The following is a 21,604-nucleotide window of genomic DNA, read 5'->3' as shown; positions in this document are numbered from 1 at the left end:
CTTCCAAAATATATGAAAAGATCAAAATATTCAAACTATAAAATTTATCATTTTACAAAATTTACAAACAAATATAAAAAACATTAAATTTCTGGAGCACTACTGGAAATTTTGAGTCGACTACCGAAAGTTTCACCAAATAGTAAGTATTTTTGGTATTTTGCAAAATTTCCGGTAGAAAGTTACGGGAATTCCATAAATTTGTGTTATTTCGTAACATAAATTTCAAAATTTATAGTACTCTTTAGAGGTTTTTGTACCGGAAATTTTTAAATTTATAATAGTTCAATTTTTTTAAAAAAGATAAAGGAAATTTCAAAATTTTCGGTAGTTCATATTTTTTTGAAAAATATAGGGTATTTTAGAATTTTCGGTAGCTCATTTTTTAACTAATTTACTTTTTTTTTTTTTGGTTGAAGGTTGATTTGAAATAGATTTTTTACAAAGATGGAGTTGTCAAAGCGTGATATTTTAACTAACTCTAATTCGTTGCTTTGCCCTTTGTGCTTAGGGGTTGAGGAAAATCTTCTCTTAACACAATTATTAGTTTCTTAAAATTTTAAAGATGGAGTTAAAATTTTAACGAAGATGGATTTGAAATAGATTTTTTTTTTTGGGCTTTTACTGCCTGAGTTGTGGTGGAATAAGTTATTTTCTTGACTCCGGTTAGTAAATGTTCGTTCTGTTGATATTATTTTAGAACATCTCTTTTGGGTGTATTCTTTTTGTAAAGTGGAGTTTTTGATTGATTTGAGATGTTTTTTTTATTTGATTTTTTGTTGGATAATGTGAGTGTAGGAACCGTATCCTGGAGGTGTCTTCATTTCTTGGATTAAATTTAATTAAATTGATCCCTTATAATTGACTCTTAATGTTCTTTAAAGAGGTTTGTAATAGTTCTTGGGAGGATTAGTGTCTTGATCCTAGGCTTGTTTTAAGTTTATTTTGCTTTGGTTTGTTCGGAAAGAAGGGGAGTTGTATCCTCCTCACCTTTTATTTTGTTGTAATTTGGGTTTTAGCAACTTAGTGCTTGTTAATGTTACCTTTGCTTATAAAAAAATATTGCTTATAAGAAAAAAGTTAGTCTTGGGAAACGAGTAAAAGAGTAAGGGTTGGATACAAGTTTCAGAACTGAAGTCAATCATTCACGTGTCATTCTGTATCATTTAAAAAATAAAATAAAGAACTCTCTTTATGATAAAGATAGAGATGAAATAAATAAGACCAATATTTAAAATTATCTTTCAACATGGATCTTGTTAAATCCTTGAAGATTAATTTGGACCTCCTTACATTCCTAAGTAACCTTTTATTTTATAATAACACCACCAAGGTCTAAAAAAAACAATTTTTTATATTTAAAATAATATTTTTTCTAATTTTTGTAAAAAGATATTCCTTTCGGTCTCAAATATAAACAATAACAAAAAAATTTTATGGTCTTAAATATAAGAAAAAAATTATATTTATTACATTCAATACCACTATTTTCAATATACTCCTCCAATTTTTTACATTTTAAATATTTACAGCAATTTCCAAAATAAAAAATAAAGGTAAAATTAGAAAGAGGGTAAGAATTAAATGCATTGAGACATCTTCCTTAGGCTATATTTGGGAGTTTGGAGGGGAAGGGAGGGGAGGGCTTTGAAAAATAGGAAGAATTGCGTGAAAAGAATAAACAGATTTTGGGTAGGAGGGTTTTGGAGGGTTTGAGTTTATTCATAACACCAAAAACCCGATAAAATTGGGGAATTCAAAAATTGTATTGAAGGAGGGTTTTGAAGGGCTCACATAAATTTTCCAAATATCTTTTAAATTGTTATAGTATTCTGAAAATTAAAAATTTAGTAATGATAGTGACTCTTTTATCATTCTAAACAAAATCAATTTTTTAAAAAATGTCAAATATTTTCCTATATTTTTTTAAAATTTCGTTTTTGGAAGTCTTCCCCTCCCCTCCCCTCCAAACTCCCAAACATAGCCTAAAGGGTGATTTTCTTTTGCAAATTTGCTTATATTTGAGAACGGAGGGAGTATAGTTTTTAATAAACATTTTGTTGTTCATGTTAGCGGTGTTCATTAGTTCGGGTAAATCCAAATCAAATCAGAATTCGAACCAAACTATAGTGTTAGGGTTGAATATTTTTTCAATTCGGACAAAAACCGAACAAAACCAATGAAATCCAATGACAATTAGTTTGGGCATCGGATTTTCAATTTTCTACCCGCAAGTCCAACCCAAACCAGCTATAATTAATTATCATGAAAATTACTACCAAGCATTCAACTTCGATAAGAAAAAAATAAAATATTGTATAAGTTATGCTATTTTAATTTGCTATTAGAACATTGTTAGTGTAATGTGGTAACTAAGCATAAAACTATGAAACACATTCATTATCATCCTAAGTCAAATGAGTAGTTATAGTTATAGATTCAAAAGTCTTTATGTTAGATATTTTTAAATTTAATGTGAAAAAATTTCTAATCTAATATTTACTATTAATATTATATTTTTTATATTATTAGTACTATATTTTTTATATTATAATAAAAAATGAATTATGCAAATAAGTTAATTTTTTTAAATTTTTTTTCATTTTTTCATCTACCAGTTCAATCCAACTCAAACCAACCTGTTGTTTCTCGGTTCGGTTCGATTTGGATTTTATCACAAAAAATTACAAATCTAATCCAAATCAATCTACCTAATTTTAATTGGTTTGGATATCATATTGTCTAAAAACTAAACCTAACTGGCCGGCGAACACCCCTAATTCATGTATAAGTTTCATTTTCATTAAATTTATGCATTTGCACCCATTTTTTTTATAGATTATCGAAAATATAAGAAAAACATGTATTTATATCAAATTTTTAAATTCACGATACTAAATTTATTTTCATATAATTGAAAATTTAAATATTTGATATAATATTATATTTTTATGCATTTTTATTGAATTTTTCTAAAAATTCGATATGAACGAGTTTTTATCGATAATTATAAAAAGTCGGTAAAAATGATGTTCATACTATTATTTATAAATTACTGGTAAAAATAGATATATTTATATTAAATATTTCAAAATTGCCAATATAAGTAAGGGTATGATAGATATTTCAAAAATTATAGTTGGTTTTTTCTTTTGATCTTTTGGATTTATTTTGTGTGTAGTGAGGAAAAGAGGAAGAGACAATAAAATCATCCCTCGATTGAGTGAGAGGACAATTAGAAAGACCTTAAAATAGTTTCAAAATATCAAGAGAGATATTTTTTGTGAGCCTAAAATTAATAGGAAGACTCACATTATTAAGTACAAAAATGTGTGATACCAAAACTGGGACATCATGAAGTGTTTTTGCTAACAACATATTAACCATATTTATAAAAGTTTTAAATTTTTATGGACCATACATGTTGGTGTCACAACTCAACCAAATTTTTGATTGAATCACACCCCAACAAAAATAATACGACTATATTTTATGAGGTGGGCCGAAATTCTTGATGTGCCATATTTTTTTAATTTCCTGTAATCCTCGTTTCACATAAAATATTTTAAATTATTCAATAGAAAAATATACCGGATTTTTCAATGCAACTACCGGATTTTTTTACGTCTAGAGAAACTCTTACAAGATTTTGACTAGAAAAAAATTAAGAGAAATATTTTTCAAAATATGTAAGAGTGTCAAGTCTAAGTTGGGTGTCAGATTGATTTCTCTCTTAATTCTTTTAGTTGTGTTTGGTAGAGAGAAGAAGTTGAGAAGAGAGAAAGAGATAAGAAAGAGGATGAAAAGAGAAAAAAAGATGAAAAATAGAGTATATTTATGTATTGTTTGGTATAAAAGAAAGAAGAGATAAATAAAAAGAGAAAGTAGTGTTTCATTTTATGAAAAAGACATAAATGTCCCTAGTTGAATTAAATTAATTTATAATTGTATTGATTAAATATTTATTGTTATTAATTAATTTTTAAATGATAAATATGTATTAAAGAAACTACTTGATTTTAATTTTAACTTTATAATGTTGATTTAATTTTTTAATTAAAAAGTCTATAAATTTTACTATAAATAAATTCTTTATTAGTTAATACAATGAATTTGTAAATAGATTTTAAATAATTTTAGATTCTTTGATATTCTTATGAAAAGAATAATCGCGTAAATATAAAAGAAGCATGTATACTGTAAAATAATGATTAACAAAACAGGAAAAAAATTTAAAAAATAAACCATCAGAATGCAAATTGATTGCACATCCTTTTTCTATATAAAAAAGATTTAAGAAAATTGATTGCACATTCTTTTTCTATATAAAATTATTTTTGGACCTTGTTATTCATTTACTCACACACCTACTTCACCTAAACCATATTTATAGGAAAAATTAACTAGTTACCCTCAATTTTATCCGACACTCCCAAAATATATGAAAAAGATTAAAATATTCAAACTATAAAATTTACCATTTCACAAAATTTACAAATAAATATAAAAAACATTAAATTTCTGGAGCGATATTGGAAATTTTGCGTCGACTACTGAAAATTTCACCAAATAGTAAGTATTTCAGTATTTTAGAAAATTTCCAGTAGAAAATCACGGAAATTCCATAAATTTGTGTTATTTCGTAACATAAATTTAAAAATTTATGGTACTTTTTAGAGGTTTTTGTCCCGGAAATTTTTAAATTTACAATAGTTCAATTTTTTAAAAAAGATAACGGAAATTTCAAAATTTCCGGTAGTTCATATTTTTTTGAAAAATATTGGATATTTCAGAATTTTCACTAGCTCATTTTTTAACTAATTTTTTTTTGCCTTATTTATTTGTTTCAGTGAGGCCCATGGGTAAATACGGTACCGTTGTAGACAGACTGACTGATAGAGCGGAAGTTTAGGCATGAAGGGTTAAAGCAGAGTCTTTCCAACTAAGGGTTGGAAGACATTTTCCGACCAGTTTTCACCGAAAACAGTTGGCTGAGCACACGGAAAACTGCACACCCAACGTCTGACAGCTAGAGTTGATAGGACACACCTATATCTCTGGTTGAGCAGGTACCTGTGGAGAAGCCAGTTGTGGTTGTACCACCTGTGGATGAGCCAGTTGTGGAGGTATCGGCTGTGGAGGAGACAACTATAATGGTGTCCGATTTGGAGGAGCAGATACCTGCCATAGAGGTGGTTTTTGAGGAGGCTCCTGCGAAAGTTGATGAGATGTCTCGTGCTGATACAAACGTCATGCATCTGCAGAGCCATCAGTTCACACTGGTGGAGCCTTTCAAGGAGGACCTCCTGATAGGTTTGTGCTCACAAGATATGCTGACCCTGTCGCATTTTGTATATGGTAAGGCGAGGTATGTATGTTATATTTTCTTATTGCAAATTATTCATTTTTGATTATTTTGGCTTGACTATCTGAAAGTTTATTGATTATTTTTTAAATTTTGTTTCTTACAGGACCATCCGAAGTTGAGAGTCGCATCCCATGACTCAAACTTGAAGAACTTCCCAGAGGGGGAGATGCATGAGCAGGTCAAGCGTATTGTTATCGACTTTAGCCTGCTGGATTTTGCTGACTGCTCACTTACCATGTCCGACGCCTCCCTCCTGTCAGCTTTTGTTGACTGGTGGCACCATGAGACACCATCCTTTCATATTCCATTTAGAGAGATGACTATCACATTGGATGATGTCTCATCTTTGTTTCATATTTCCATTGCTGGTACATTCTTTACTGCTCCTCATATTAACCAATGGACGGCGATGGCACATGTTGTAAAGGATCTGGAGGTTGATGAGGGTGGGGTGCTTAAGGAGTCACTACTACAAAATAATGCTTGTAATGTCGGTTGTGAAATGTGTTTAACCTCGACTATCCAGGCGAGGTAACAGAGGGCGACATGAAAAGGTAGCACTTAACACCTTGCTGTTTTAAACACTGAGGTTAAGTGTTAAAAGGTCATGGGTTCGATCCCAAGGAACTGCATATTTTTATTTTTAAATTTTGTTGCACGCGTCACATACCTTTCATTTTATTTAAAATCTGAGGTAATAAGTTATTCTTTTACCTCGATTTTATGGGATAACTAAGGCATTTAATTTTTTTTATTGTATTGTACCAATTTAACTGGCGTGTATTTTTTTGTCTGAATCATTTTCACTGGTCTGTATCATATCATTATAAATCTATTAACCTGCATGTATTATTTTTTACACAGAAACTATAAAATATGTAACAGAATTGGAATATATCATATCATTTTATACAAAATGTACAAATTTACATGCTATCAAACTACATAAAGAAAACAAACATAAAAAAGGAAAACAAATATGAAACCATGATTTTACCAACTTCTATCTTCAAGAATCTTTGGTCAAGAACAATACAATATTAGTAAACTCCAATGTCTCTAATTCAATGAGTTGTGTAAGCAACTTTGCAAATCTTGAGAATAGTGCATCCATGATATTTTCACCAAATCCAGTTATTAGAAGAGGTTCAAAAACAGCTCGATGACACTTGGATATGAACTCCCCTCTCATTTTTCTATCAACAACATAATTAACATTATCTTTCTCAAGGTTTGCATCCCAACCCATTTTAAAAGTCTTTATTATTTGAAGAGTAAAAGATCCTTCTGCCTCAATTACTTGTCTTACTTCCTCTTCGGTCGGATGGTATGTAGGAAAGTTAAACATGTCTAATTTATTCTCTTCAACCAATCCCTATAAAACATTAAAAAAAAAGTTTAAACAAAAGACAAACCACAAGTTAAAAGAAATTATTTTAATATTTCAATATTGACTTTATTCTTCACTTTAAGAAGTTTTTTAGATAAATTTGAGATTAACAATAAGTTTTATACTTGAAGTATTTAATATAATTAGCAATTAAGAAATCTCATATTTACCTCTTGGACCATCTCATTGAGTACCAAGCCAAGTACCCCTTGAGGAGAAATAATTTTGTCATGTGATTCTCTGCCAATGAATGTTAGTGCCATCATACCATCGAATGCTAATTCCTCAAAGCGTGACTTTAGAAAATAGTTAAAATCTTTCTCAAATTGCTTAAAATATGCTTCATAGACGGATGGAGGACTTGTTTTGGATATGTAAATATTTCCCTTGTTGAGTGGTTCTCCATTCTTGATCAATTTTTTTGGTGTCTATGTCATAAAATAATTATTTTAAATATATTTATCATAAAATTGAATTGGTCGTACATGTAATCCTTATATTATATATCTTGTAGTGTATGAATGGTTTTTTTTATCTATACTTATGCATGTTATTTTTCAAACATAGCTGCATGTCTGCACTAAAGGATATAATATATATATATATATATATATATATATATATATATATATATATATATATATATATATATATATATATATATATATATATATATATATATATATATATATATATGACGTATCATGTGATAATATGAAAATAAATTTTAAGCATTCAATTTAAAAATAAATGGTAGAGATTATTTGTTATTATTTTTTCTCTCTCCTCCATCATTTATTTTAATAATGAATGTTAGAAAAAAAATGACTCAAAATCTCCACAATTTATTTTAAAATTTAATGGTTAAGATTCGTTTTCATGTTCTCTCATAAAAATTTGAGGACTATCATAGGAGAAAACCATTTTTATATGAGAACATTAGAATGAATCTGAACTATTAAATTTTAAAATAAATTGTGGAGATTATTTGTTATTTTTTTTCTCTCTTCTTTATCATTTATTTTAATAATGAATGAGAGAAAAGAAGAATGACTCATAATCTCTACCATTTATTTTAAAATCTAATGATTCAGATTCATTCTCATGTTCTCACATAAAAATCGCATTCTCATATTGTGAAATGATTTATTATTTGAGCTGAAACTAATAAATAATTTATACTGACGTCAGAAAATCAGAAGTCCTAGGTTTGAGAAGGGACATGCTACTTTTGGTTTTGTTTGTATCTCTCTCTAAAAAAAATTACCATCGATCACTTAATAAAATAAATTATTTTATTTATTTATTTATGAATCTTGTCATTATACTAGGACGAAAGGTATGGCACAGTAAAGACAAGGCAGGCAATTCTTCTCCTTAGCTTTGTACAACAAGTTAAAAGTAGTTTGGAGGAATGCTAACCTGAGATAGCCAATGAAGGCTGTAGGATGAATGAAAAAAATCAATGTAATTATTTGGAAATAGCCTTCCATAAAAATTTCCTGGTGTTGCACTTATGAAGCATTCTCCAACATTCTTTTCTCTTTCTTGTTGGTAGAAATCAGGGAGTGCTTTGAAGATTGTATTGAAATCATTTTCAAATACATCATTGAGATATATTTGAAATACAGGTTTCCCATTACTTAGTTTCATGTTAATTTTATGGATGATGTTCATGATATTTGAGACGGACAAAAGTGTGTTTAGTCCTGAAGAACATCCTAAATCAGCTATTTTCCAACTACCTTTTACACTTTTGTTTGACATAATAAATGTCATATTTTCTTCAAGTATGGTTCTTACTTGCATAATCACTTTTTTCTGCGCAAAATGAATTAGTTTGAGGTAAATATGACATATATACTCTTTCAATCCTAAACTAATTAGGTTGAGGTACAAAACAAGATAACTAGGTAATACCTGAAGTGATGAGTTATTAACATAACTTGTTTCTCCGACTCCACCTTTCATGTGAAGGATATGTTCTGTTGCCATAGTTAAAGATTAAGAAATATACTCCGTAGGTGCTTTACACAAGACACTGCCTTAAAAATGTGAGGGTGAGGCCAGCGTTAATTAGCATTTACAATAGAAAAAATATTGAACTTTGATAAGATTCTGGATAGGAATATTTGGACCGGATATTGGACTAAATATTTCTTGCAACGTTATCACTCTAGTTTCCAAGTTAATGACTGGATTAAAAAAAAAAAGTAGAATGAAGTATGAAAAATGTGTGTATCTTAAATGTTACACATGGAAAAATAGGGTGGCATAACGGGCCCAACCTGTTTGACATGTCTGATTTTTACGCATTTTATTTTTTTGTGGGGCATATTAAAATTTTAAACTCGCAACCTCTAATATGTATGTTATGCTCCGTATTATTTTTTTCGGACTTTTACGGACACGAATATTAACATAAAATTTAAATTTTTAAGTCTAAAAGGTGCAGAATCCGTAGACATTCCTCCATCCTTCCTTATTTTTTTTAAGACGGATCAAAATTTTAACCCTACATTCTTAATTATGTCCAACCCGCCTTATTTATTTTCCACCCTATGTAAAAACAAATATATTTCTTGATCAAATAGACATTAGGCTTTCTTTGAAATAATATGTGGGTCTTTTTTATTGATTTTATGGCAAGTCCTTAAACGGATATTATTGTGTTTGGTCCCATTTGTTTGGTTTCACTTTTAAAGAAAAGGTTAATTATATATTATATTTTTTTAAATGGTTAAACATCAACCATATATATTTAGAGATTAAACTTTAAACTAATATGCTACAATCATTTAACTCAATAACACATGTCTATTGAGTTTAACTCACTCACTCAAAATAAAGATTAATTATGTTGTTTGATATTATTAAAAAAAATTAATTCATATACTCATTAATAATATAAAATATTATAAGTTAATTGCAATTGTGAAATTTTTTAAAGATATTTATCTTTTATTTTTATCTATATTAAAAGTCTTAGTCGTTTCATATTTAAAGTGTGTTTGGTTTAACTTTTCAACATACAAACGCGCGTTTCAACATGACCCTACCGTGATTTTTGAGAAGCTATAAAAGGTAGCTTCTGCGGAAACGTGGAAATCCACCGTGATTTCATAGAAGCCACCGCTAATTCAAACAGGCTATTAGATACATTTCATAATAATTAAACTTTATTGATATTGAAAATGAAATCATATGATTTTAGTCTTTGATAAATAAGACACATTCTTTTTAATGCAAAATTGATTGGTAATGAGCCACTGTATCTCTCGTTTCCAAATTTATTCGACGCAGTTGTGAACAAGAAAGCTTCGGTTGCTAAGTATGGTGAGTGGGTGGATTCGGTTTGGAAGTGGAATATCATCTATGATTTGTCTTTGCATAATTCTTTGCTGCAGGTGGAATTAGAAGGGTCGGAGGTGATGTTGAATGGAATAAGTTTGGTTCATAATGCTAAGAATAATGCAACTGTGAGTACGGATAATAGTCTCACATTGAATAGGAATGTGGTGACTTGAGCATTTATAAGTGCGAGAACCCACTCATCTATCACCTTAAAGTTTTAGGTGAAGAAGTGGTGTGTCTCCACAAAAGTATGTTGCTCAAAGAATGGCCTCATAGTATGCTCCTCGCTTGACACCCCTGATTGGTGTTCTAACACATAATACTCCAGATCGAACAATTTGGTGTTTCGAAATTGGAAGCCTTTTTTCGGTAAGGTCCCGATTGGTCTTCTAACACATAATACTCCGGATCGGGCAAACAAATTTCAATGGCCCTTGTAAAGTAGCTGATTTAGGTTGTTCTTCAGGACCAAACACACTTTTGTCCATCTCAAATATCATGAACATCATCCATAAAATTAACATGAAACTAAAGCATGGGGAGCCTGTATTTCAAGTTTATCTCAATGATGTATTAGAAAATGATTTCAACACCATTTTCAAGTTACTTCCTGATTTCTACCAACAAGAAATTGAAAAGAACGTTGGAGAATGCAAGTATAACACCAGGAAATTTTTATGGAAGGCTCTTTCCAAATAATTACATTGACGTTTTTCATTCATCCTATAGTCTTCATTGGCTATCTCAGGTTAGACTAAGTTAATTTACAATTATAATAATAATAATAATATTTATGAAACTTTGCTAAAAATATTGAAGCCTACTCTTAGATTAAGTTTAATTATACAAATTTACCATTCACTATTGAATGTGATAGGCACCAGAAAATTTAGTCAAGAATGGAGAACCACTCAACAAGGAAAATATTTACATATCAAAAACAAGTGCTCCATCTGTCTATGAAGCATATTTCAAGCAATTTAAAAATGATTTCAAGAATTTTTTGAAGTTACGTTCTAAGGAATTAGTATGCGATGGTATGATGGCACTAACATTTATGGGCAGAGAATCAATTGATAAAACTACTTCTGCTGAAGAGGTAATTGGCATGGTACTCAACCAGATGGTCCAAGAGGTAAATATGACATTTGATAATCAATAAAAAAGAGTTATATTAAACACTTCAAGTTAATATTTATCGTTCCGTGTTCATCTCAAATGGTTATCATTTCACACACACTTTAGATACCATAGTTTCATTTTACCATAATGTTGTCCTTTTTTTTTTCTCCACATTATATATTTATAAATTTATTTAGAGGAAATATCTATCATGCCTCACAAAAATTACATAATCTAAATTAGTTCCTCATAAAGAAAACTCGATTTAATCTCTTAGAAAAATTAACCATTAAGCATTTTTTTGGTATTTTTTTCAAATCGATTTTTTTCTACTTTTAAACCATGATTGGACTACCACATTGAATATTAATTTTTATTTTTAATTTCATTTTTAAATAATTCTAAATTAATAATATTAAAAAAGTCAAAATTATTTTTTATTGTTTCTTATAGAAATTAAACTCAAGACCTTAAATCCAAATCTTAAGACTTTACATTTAGTCCCATATACATTCATAACAAATAATTACCAGGATTTATACTAATATTAAATGATTTATATTAATATTAAATAATTCTGAATTTAAACAAAAAATATATAAATTTTGTACCAATAAAATCTCAAACCAAGTCCGTGCAGTTAAATAATAGTCACTTTATAACTAGACACATTATTTTTTTTATTGTCAATATTTGTAAATGAATATTTAACTTAATAATTCAGAACAAACATTTACTTATTTCAAATAACATACAAATAAATATTTACTACTTTTCAATGATACACAAATTTAAGAATAAAATTAATAAAATCTAAATCCTAAATATAAGTAATCAAATAAAAATAAATTAACTAATATTTAATTATATTAATATTAAACTAATTGATAACTATTTAGTTTAAATTAACTAAATAATTTTAAAATTTTATTAATTATTTGATTTTAATTGGTTAAATATTTTAAAAATTAATTGAATTATTATTATATTAATTATTATTTAATTTGAATTAGTTTAAAATTAAATATTTATTTGTGTGTTATTTAATTTCAATTAAATATTATTTCATTTATTTTTATTTGATTAAATATATTGAGGTTTTACATTTTATTAATTTTATTTTCAAATGTGTGTATTATTTGAAATTAGTTATATTTTTATTTGATTAAATATATTGAGGTTCTACATTTTATTAATTTTATTTTCAGATGTGTGTATTATTTGAAATTAGTTATATTTATTTGTGTGTTATTTGAAATAAGTAGATGTTTGTTCTAAATTATTAAGTTAAGTATTTATCATTAGAAATATTAATAATATAAATTGATTTAGTTGTAAAGTGATTATCATTTAACAGACTTAGGTTCGAAATCTCATTGATACAAATTTTATATTTTTGTTTTAAATTTAGAATTATTTAATATCACAAAATATTATGAGAATTATTTGTCATGAATGTTTACTAACTTCATGGTAAAGGCTTAATATTTTGTTTATAAGAATATACAATAATATTTTAATTTTTTCTACAACTACTATTTAATATTTAACTTGTAATTTTTCTATTACATAAGTATGTATTTCTTTTCTTTTTTTAGGATTTGATTGGAAAGGAGAACTTGGAAAGATTTGCTCTCCCTGTATACCATCCCACCGAATATGAAGTAAGACAAGTGATTGAGGCAGAAGGATCTTTTACTCTTCATATAATGAAGACTTTTAAAATAGGTTGGGATGCAAATATTCAGAGAAATATTGTTGATAGAAAAATGAGAGGGAAATTCATAGCCAAGTATTTAAGAGCTGTTTTTGAACCTCTTTTGATTGCCAATTTTGGTGAAAATATCATGGATGAATTGTTTGAGAGGCTGGCAAAGCTGGTGGCCCAACTCCTTGAGTTAGAGACATTAGAATTTACTAATATTGTATTGTTCTTAACTAGAGATCTTAGTTGATGCTAAAACTAAGATTATACTTTATGCAAGAATATCATTAATATGAATTATATTTATATTTAAAATAAAATGGTGAGATCATGTTACATACTTTGTTGTTTATCTCACTATTACATACAACATTTTTCAAATTGGGTAAAAGTATGATATTTCACATCGGGTGTTTATCCGATGTAAGGTAGGGTGATGTAGTATGTAATTTGTTTTCATATCGGCCAACCTACCAATATGAAAACTATATTTCATACTAGATAGAATTGTCCATCAAGTGATACATGATATTTGTCTTTAGTTTTCTCAAACCTACCGATGAGAAATGTTGTTTTTCACATCGGTATTATTAATAAACTAATATGATAACCACTTTGTAGTGATATATTTGTGAAAGTCTTAAACTAGGACGTTCATGTCGAAAAAGGATCATCAGAGTGATACCTTGAAGACTTGCCCAAGGATACCGATGACGTGTAAGAGAGAGAATCTTTCACTACTCCAGAAAGATAGGTGGTCAATAACTTTTCCCGATTAGGAGAGAGCGGTTGCCACCATCAAGGGAGAGAGGACAAATCTAAAGCCATACACATCATTACACATTCAGAAGCTTATACTTAAGCATATCACCCATCATAGAGCTTCTCACCTCATGTGAGTAAGGCTTTTAAAAACACCGTAAAACACCCATATATAGGGCTTCTCGTCTTTGTGGGCAAGCCATAACCACCATACAGCATAGTATATCTACTAAGACCTCTGAGTCTCCCTACCCTTGCAGGGGAAACACGCACACCTATACTTTTTGACTAATACAGTGGCGCCCATCAAGGGGCCCGTTAGACTAACCTGGACCACACCCTCTTCATCACCATCACCCTTCCCACTGATTACCTTCACCCTATACTTAGCCACTTCAGCCATGGTTAACAAGAGAGATTTTTCCCCTACACTAGAAGGAACTACTACAAATAATACATTTCATGAGAAAACTTTCATCTCACCCAACAAAAAACTAAGGTATGCGCGTCATGTTTTATTTATAAAAAAAATTAAAAACCACATATTCCATTGGTATTTAATATAACCGATGGGAAAAACAATTCAAGACATACTTCAAATCCCAATTATTATTGATTATTTTTATATTTCTTTATAAGTGTAAATTAAATGATCTATCCCTTCGATTTTTGTAATAACCGAGGGATAGAATAATTAGATTTTACTATAAAAACACTCGTTAAATAGATTTTACGCTAATCATAACTTATATGTAGTCGCTTCAAACACGTATGCATCATTCTTTGGGATGGATTGCACAACAGAAAAAACATTTGCTCAAGATAATGAAACCATGAAACTTAAAGAAGCTTCGAATGGATTGCAAGTGCAGAAACAACATTTTCCAATGGTTGGAACCAATAACTTATTAGAAGTTGGATGTATTCAAACTATTGAACTTGAAAAGAATGCGCACAAAAGAAATGCAACAAAATATGGATTACAACATAGATTTGTTGTTCTCCAAGAATAATAGTGACGATGATGAATCTGGATTTGTTGTAATCAACGTATTTTAATATTATGCGTAAAAAATGTAATATTTAAAAAAAAGCTTATTTTACTCGGTTTTCTATTGAAACCGAGGGGTAAACATATTTTACCTCGATTTTTGTAAAAATTGAGGGAATAATTTTGCGTGATTACTAAGAATATTGATCACCGTCTTTAACAGGGCCGGTCCTGACTTTTTAGAGGCCCTGGGCAAATAAAAAAGGACCCCTAACAATAAAATAAAGTTTTAATCGTCTCCAAAATGAAGAAAAATCTCGGAGACAATATCAAAAATATTTAATTATAACATATAAATAGTCTCTAAAATCTATAATATAAGAAAGTTCTATCTTTTTGAACTTTCTATGTGGTTCTGCCAAGTGGCTTCATGTGAGAAGAGAATCTTATCCTTCAACTTTGTTTCTGAAACCTCCACATCGCTGCTGATTTCTCAACTTCTCTCCCTCCACCTTCCACCAATTACTGATATTTACTTCCCTCAACCTTCCACTTTCCAGCAATTACACATGCAACGGTTACACAAATGAAAAGTTACTATTATGTACCCATTAATCTTTCAACCATCCAATTCATCATGACTCTAATATTTATAACCCTTCATACGACTCTAATATTTATAACCCTTCATACATGTTTCTCTATATCATTTTCTTTCGCACAAAATACTCAAACATGGCCAAACCTGTGGAGAATTTAAAAAATTAGGTATAATTTTTATAATCAGATGAAAGTGCAATTTTTGTAATCTGTTATTGTTTTGATTTTGATGAGGTTTTTTTCTTATATTCTATTATTGTGGTCTTATGTTGTTTAGAATGAGATCAAACGACATCAGAACAAACCAACTGACATCTTAGTTTGATTTTCTACATTTATGCACTTTGCTAGGGTTTTCAACAAAACACATCAGGTATGTTTGTTTGTTATTGTTTTGATTTTGATGAGTTTTTTTCTTATATTCTATTATTTTGGTCTTATGTTGTTTAGATACGATGGTGGAATGAGATCAAACATCATCCGAACAAACCAACTAACGTCTTGGTTTAATTTTCTATATTTACGTACTTTGTTAGGGTTTTCATCAAAACTCATCTGAATAAGGGAAAAACTGCCATCAGTGTTTTCATTTTTGTAAGTACAATGGTAGAGTACGGTTAATACAGATGTAAGTATAATTTTTGTAATCAGAGTGTAATTAATTTTTTTAATAGGATGAAAAGAGAATAGATAAATTATACATTGATTGTATGTGATTCATTGACCAGGTTTGTTTGTTACTGTTTTGGTTTTAATGAGTTTTTATTTTCATTTTTTTATGTTGTTTTGATCTTATTGTTGAACGGTTCCGTTGGTTTTCTACCTTAGAAATGATTCCACTTTTATAAATCTGGTATTTCCAACTTTACTTTTGAACGGTTCTTCCGGTTATTCTGTAATTAAAAGTCCCATCTTTCTAACTTTACTGTTCAACGGTTCTTGCGGTTATTCTGTAATTATAAGTCCCATCTTTCCAACTTTACTGTTGAATGGTTCTTCCGGTTCCAATCTTCCGGTTCTTCTGGAATTATAAGTCCGTCTTTTCAACTCACTCTATTATTGACGGTTCTTCCCGTTCTTCTGGAATTGCAGTGTGTTGATCGGTTCTTCCCGTTCTTCTGGAATTGCAGTGATTTTGGGTCTCAGTTGTTGTTGATATATTTTTTTAATAGAATTTAAAGAAAAAGAATAAGAGTAAAACAAAGAATAAGTAAAATTTAATCCATTATATCTAATGAATTTTGATTTGTTTTATTATTTCTATATATGTTACATGTCAAAAAGAGAGCATAATCACGATTTGATCATTAATAAACTATATATTTAGTTAATTTCAAAATATTTATTTATAAAATTTTTAACCTAAATAAATTATATTGTACTTTAAATAAATAAAATAAAAAATATTCTCCACAAAATCCAAATCAAAAATAAAAAAGTGGAAATAAGAAAAATAAACGAAAAAAAAGTATTGCTTTTATGTTATTATTCAAGTAATTTAAATTATAAATAAGATAGACATAAAATATAATTTTTTGTTTCAATTGTTGAGTTGAGAATTCTATTTATAAAATTATTATTATTGCTACATTAAACTCTAAAATGGATAAATATTTATAAATTTGATTTTTCAAAAATATTTAGGGAGGCACAACATGATTTTATGAGTGGATGGAGATAAGATTGCAAATAACTTGCTATTATGTGTTATATTTTGATAAATAACTAATTATAAATTTTAATTTTTTATGAGTATTATTTAATAGTTATAAGATTTATTTTTATACTAAAAAATAATTTTTTTTAATATAATTATCCATCTAGGTCTATTAATTTGTCTATATTTAGCCTTTTGTTAATGTAATAGTGTTATTAGACAGCAAAATCGACGAAACAATAATATAATATGCATTTGATTTGTTTCCTTTTTTATTTTTTTTATTTTTAAATGATAATAAATTTGTTATTTTTAATATTTTCTAATATCTACGATATATTTCATTTTTCTATTTTAAAAATATTAAATGTTACATTCAATTAAAAATAAATTATTAAACATTATATAAAAAATTACTTTATATAAAAAATAAAATATAGACAATGTTATTTTTATAAACGGGGAACAAATGTTTTTATAAAAATAGTGATCCAGATATTATTTAAATACAAAAAAAATTTATAGGCGCGTGTTTTGTTATTCAGCTAACCTTTCAACTTCTATATAATGCTTATTTATATATACTCTAATTTTTTTTTAAAATAACCATATTAGTTATAAAATAAAAAATTACCATATTAGTTATAAAAAAATTACTTACAATCATTTAAATTAATTATCATAAATATTACTCTAATTTTTAATTTATATTTTTTAATATTTATTTATATTATATTATTTAAACTATATAAATATGTTATGTTAAGAGTCATAAATACTTATTTATTTAATTTTCCTTGCCCTTTTTTAGACATAACACCGACTTTTTACTCCCACTTAATTTTTTTGCAATGAAAATCAAGTTTAAAAGTCATCAAGTTATACCTCATATTTTTTAATAAATATTTCATTTTGAGGAAAGAAAAAGTCAATCATATTATTTTTTTTTTTTGGCTTTATCACCACTGGACCAACTAACGATTGGTTTATTATTTTTTAATTTCTCTTAAAAAGAAGGTTAAGTTTTTTATTAGTGTTGTTTAGTGACGAGTATAAAGTATATAATTGTTTTGTTTTGTTTAGTTTTTGATATGATTATAAAGTATAGTATTGTGATCTATAATAAATACATAAATAATTTATGAATTAAATAATATCAAAATTATATGATAATATGAAATATTATTAATTATTTTAGTATCACTAACATTGAATATTAAGGACAACATAACGTTTCTTATAAAAATATTGGATAACATTTTGACATTGTCACATAACATTATATTTTCAAATGTTTAACCTATATTGACGGAAAAATATATATTTCTTTAAAAAATAATAAACTCTTTTGATTATATAATTTTGTTTTTATTTCTATGTAAATACTAATAGAATGAGGGATAAAATAAGATGGGTGAAATACATTAAAAATTTAAGATTACGAAAGATAATATATTATATTATAAGAAAATATAATACTTACCACATGTATTTTTAAATTATTAGATTTGAGAAAATATTGTACTTTTATATCTTACAAAATTATACGGTTTTTACAATATTGTATGATTTAACTAAAAAAATATAATTTTGAGAAAATATTGTACTTTTGTATGATTTACCTAAAATTATCTAATTTTGTAAGATATAAAAGCATTTTTAACGACTCATACGTTAAAATCATTACGTTGGGATAATATAATTGATATAGAATCAATACATTAAAATCAAATCAATTACTTACCAATATCTTAATTGGTATAAAATAAACACTTTATTAATATATTAAGTACTCCAATTATATTGATGTTGTATCACCAAAAATTGAGTGAATCAAATTATCATTAAAAATTAATAAAAATAATTTATCTCGATTTCCTTCAAAATTGTTTAATAGAAACTTTCCAAAATAATGAATTTATCAACCTAATTTTGAAACCAAATTTCATATGGTTAGAAGATGTCTTTAATAAAGTGTTTTAGGCATATCATTGATTTTATATATTGTATGGATTTTTTTTAATGAAAAATGCATAATTAAACTAACTACTATTTTTTATTTTCACTTTAGTAAGATTTCTTACTAATACTGCTAAATTATTTAAAATATAAAATCTGAAAGTTATATATATATATATATATATATATATATATATATATATATATATATATATATATAGTTTAATTGGAATGCACTGACAGTGTAAAGAAGTTTTACATCGTCAGTAAATAATGAACGTTGGATTGTAAATTATATTTTATTTTTAATTTAATTATTTATTAATTCGTATTAGTGGGTGGTTATGATTCACTGACTGTGTAAAAAATTTTACACTGACAGTGCATAGTAATTAATCTCATATATATATATATATATATATATATATATATATATATATATATATATATATATATATATATATATATAGGGAATGTATCAAGTAGGAGGGTTTTTAAATAAGAGATAAGAGAATTTAATGCTAATCATTGGATTAATCAAGAGAGAGAAATAAATTATTTATTAATATATTTAATATAATTATTATTTCTCTCTCTTGATTAATCCAATGATTAGCATTGAATACTCCTATCTCTTATTTAAAAATTCCTCTTACTTGATACCTCCCCATATATATATATATATATATATATATATATATATATATATATATATATATATATATATATATATATATATATATATATATATATATATATATATATATATATATATATATATATATATATATATATATATATATATATATATATATATATATATATATATATATATATATATATATATATATATATATATATATATATAGGGCATATCATATGAGAATGACATATTTATATGAGAATGTGAGAATGAATCTGAACCATTGGATTTTAAAATAAATGGTGGAAATTATGTGTGAATCTTTTTTTTCTCTTTCCTACATCATTTATTTTAATAATTGAGGAGAGAGAAAAAAGATTCACATATAGTCTCCACCATTTATTTTAAAAGGCAATGGTTCAGATTCATTCTTAATTCTCATATAAAAAATATGCCATATATATATATATATATATATATATATATATATATATATATATATATATATATATATATATATATATATATATATATATATATATATATATAGGGACGACTCAAGTGAGAACACTTGGTTATTATGAGAAATGAAATACGTTGAAAGTAAATGTGACTAAGTTTATTGCATTGGACAATCGAAATTGTGTATTCTTTATTGGAAACATTAAGTTACTGATCCAATTTATGAATATTAACGGGAACACAAAGTTATTGATCAAAATAATGAATATTAACGGAAAAACGGAGTTACCGATCAAAATAAAGAATATTAACGGGAACATGAAGTTAATGATAAAAATATTGAATATTAACGGGAACAAGTTTGGAATATTAACGGGAATACGAAGTTACTGATCAAAATAATGAATATTAGCAGGAACATGAATATACTAATCAAAATATTGAATATTAACGGGAACATAATAATGAATATTAGCAGGAACATGAATATACTAATCAAAATATTGAATATTAACGGGAACATGAAGTTACTGAATAAAATATTCAATATTAACTGATCGAAATATTGAATATTAACGGAAAAATAATTTTTATTCATGAAAATATCTCAAACTTTGCCCCAACCTATTAAAAAGAAATTTCTATATTTTACACATCTGGTTTTATGACATTTACCTCTAAAATAATATATATTGAACAAAATAACACGGCCACAACGGGTACCCGTACGGACGCACGGGTATCACGCTAGTTTATACTAAAATAAATAAATATAATTGAAATACATTAACAGAATTTACACCATGAATTAATCACAGCCGTTAATTTGTTACAAATATTTGACTTTTATTTTAATTTCTTTTAAAGTAATATAATTGAGTGGGTTTGATGTATTGATAGTGTAAAAATTTTTACAAAACTAACAAAAAATTAAAATAAAATTACAAGAATTATATAAATAACCATCGAGAATAAAATTTTATTTCAAGTCTCATTATAAACTTTAATTGATTATATACATTATTTTATATTTAAAATTTAATAAATATTAGTTGTCACAAAAACTCAAATTATATTGAAACCTACAATTAGTTGGCACTAAAGTATCTATCTATTAACAATATATAAAAGTTAAAGTACCTGGAAATTCCATATAAACCTAACTGATTCCAAACATAAAGTACCTGGAAATTCCATATAAACCTAACTGATTACAAATATTTTTTTAAACAGGAAAAAATAAAAGTCTAAGGTTGATAGAGTTGATTTTATAAACCGGAATAAATTACAAATATTTGCATAAACGGGAATAGTCAACTATTGATACAATTGATTTAATAAACGAGAATAAGTTACATATATTTTTATAAACGAAAATAAGTCTATTGTTGATACAAATATTTTTATAAACGGGAATAAACTACAAATATTTTTATAAACAAAAATAGTCTATTGTTGATACAATTTTTTTTATAAACGAAAAAAGACTATTGTTGATACAATTATTTATATAAACGGAAATAAATTGCAAATAACTTTATTAACGAAAAAAGTCTACTATTAATACAATTATATTTATAAACGTGAATAA

At 26.7% G+C, this 21,604-nt stretch overlaps 1 protein-coding gene and 1 pseudogene across 1 annotated transcript; one reads left to right on the top strand and one right to left on the bottom strand.

The window, feature by feature from the left end:
• Positions 1-6,308: 6,308 nt before the first annotated feature.
• On the bottom strand, positions 6,309-8,753 carry LOC131612280 (S-adenosyl-L-methionine:benzoic acid/salicylic acid carboxyl methyltransferase 1-like). The gene is made up of 4 exons (XM_058884086.1): positions 8,679-8,753; positions 8,181-8,579; positions 6,929-7,186; positions 6,309-6,743 (listed from the first exon to the last, which is right to left on the bottom strand). The coding sequence occupies exons 1-4, from the start codon at positions 8,751-8,753 to the stop codon at positions 6,378-6,380; spliced, it is 1,098 nt and encodes a 365-aa protein (XP_058740069.1). The 3' UTR covers positions 6,309-6,377.
• Positions 8,754-10,535: 1,782 nt separating this feature from the next.
• LOC131614588 (monomethylxanthine methyltransferase 2-like) lies at positions 10,536-13,189 on the top strand (annotated as a pseudogene).
• Positions 13,190-21,604: the final 8,415 nt, after the last annotated feature.

Source organism: Vicia villosa, linkage group LG6 (assembly GCF_029867415.1).
Source record: "Vicia villosa cultivar HV-30 ecotype Madison, WI linkage group LG6, Vvil1.0, whole genome shotgun sequence".
Lineage (NCBI taxonomy): Eukaryota > Viridiplantae > Streptophyta > Magnoliopsida > Fabales > Fabaceae > Vicia > Vicia villosa.
This window is presented reverse-complemented; position numbering and strand designations above follow the sequence as displayed.

What these genes read in the sequence shown, in the direction of transcription:
- LOC131612280 (XM_058884086.1), bottom strand. Translation starts at nt 8,753, where the DNA reads ATGGCAACAGAACATATCCTTCACATGAAAGGTGGAGTCGGAGAAACA. An exon ending in TTAATAACTCATCACTTCAG is followed by an intron (nt 8,580 to 8,678) that starts GTATTACCTAGT and finishes CATTTTGCGCAG; the next exon opens with AAAAAAGTGATTATGCAAGT. An exon ending in TCAATGAGATGGTCCAAGAG is followed by an intron (nt 6,744 to 6,928) that starts GTAAATATGAGA and finishes AATGTTTTATAG; the next exon opens with GGATTGGTTGAAGAGAATAA.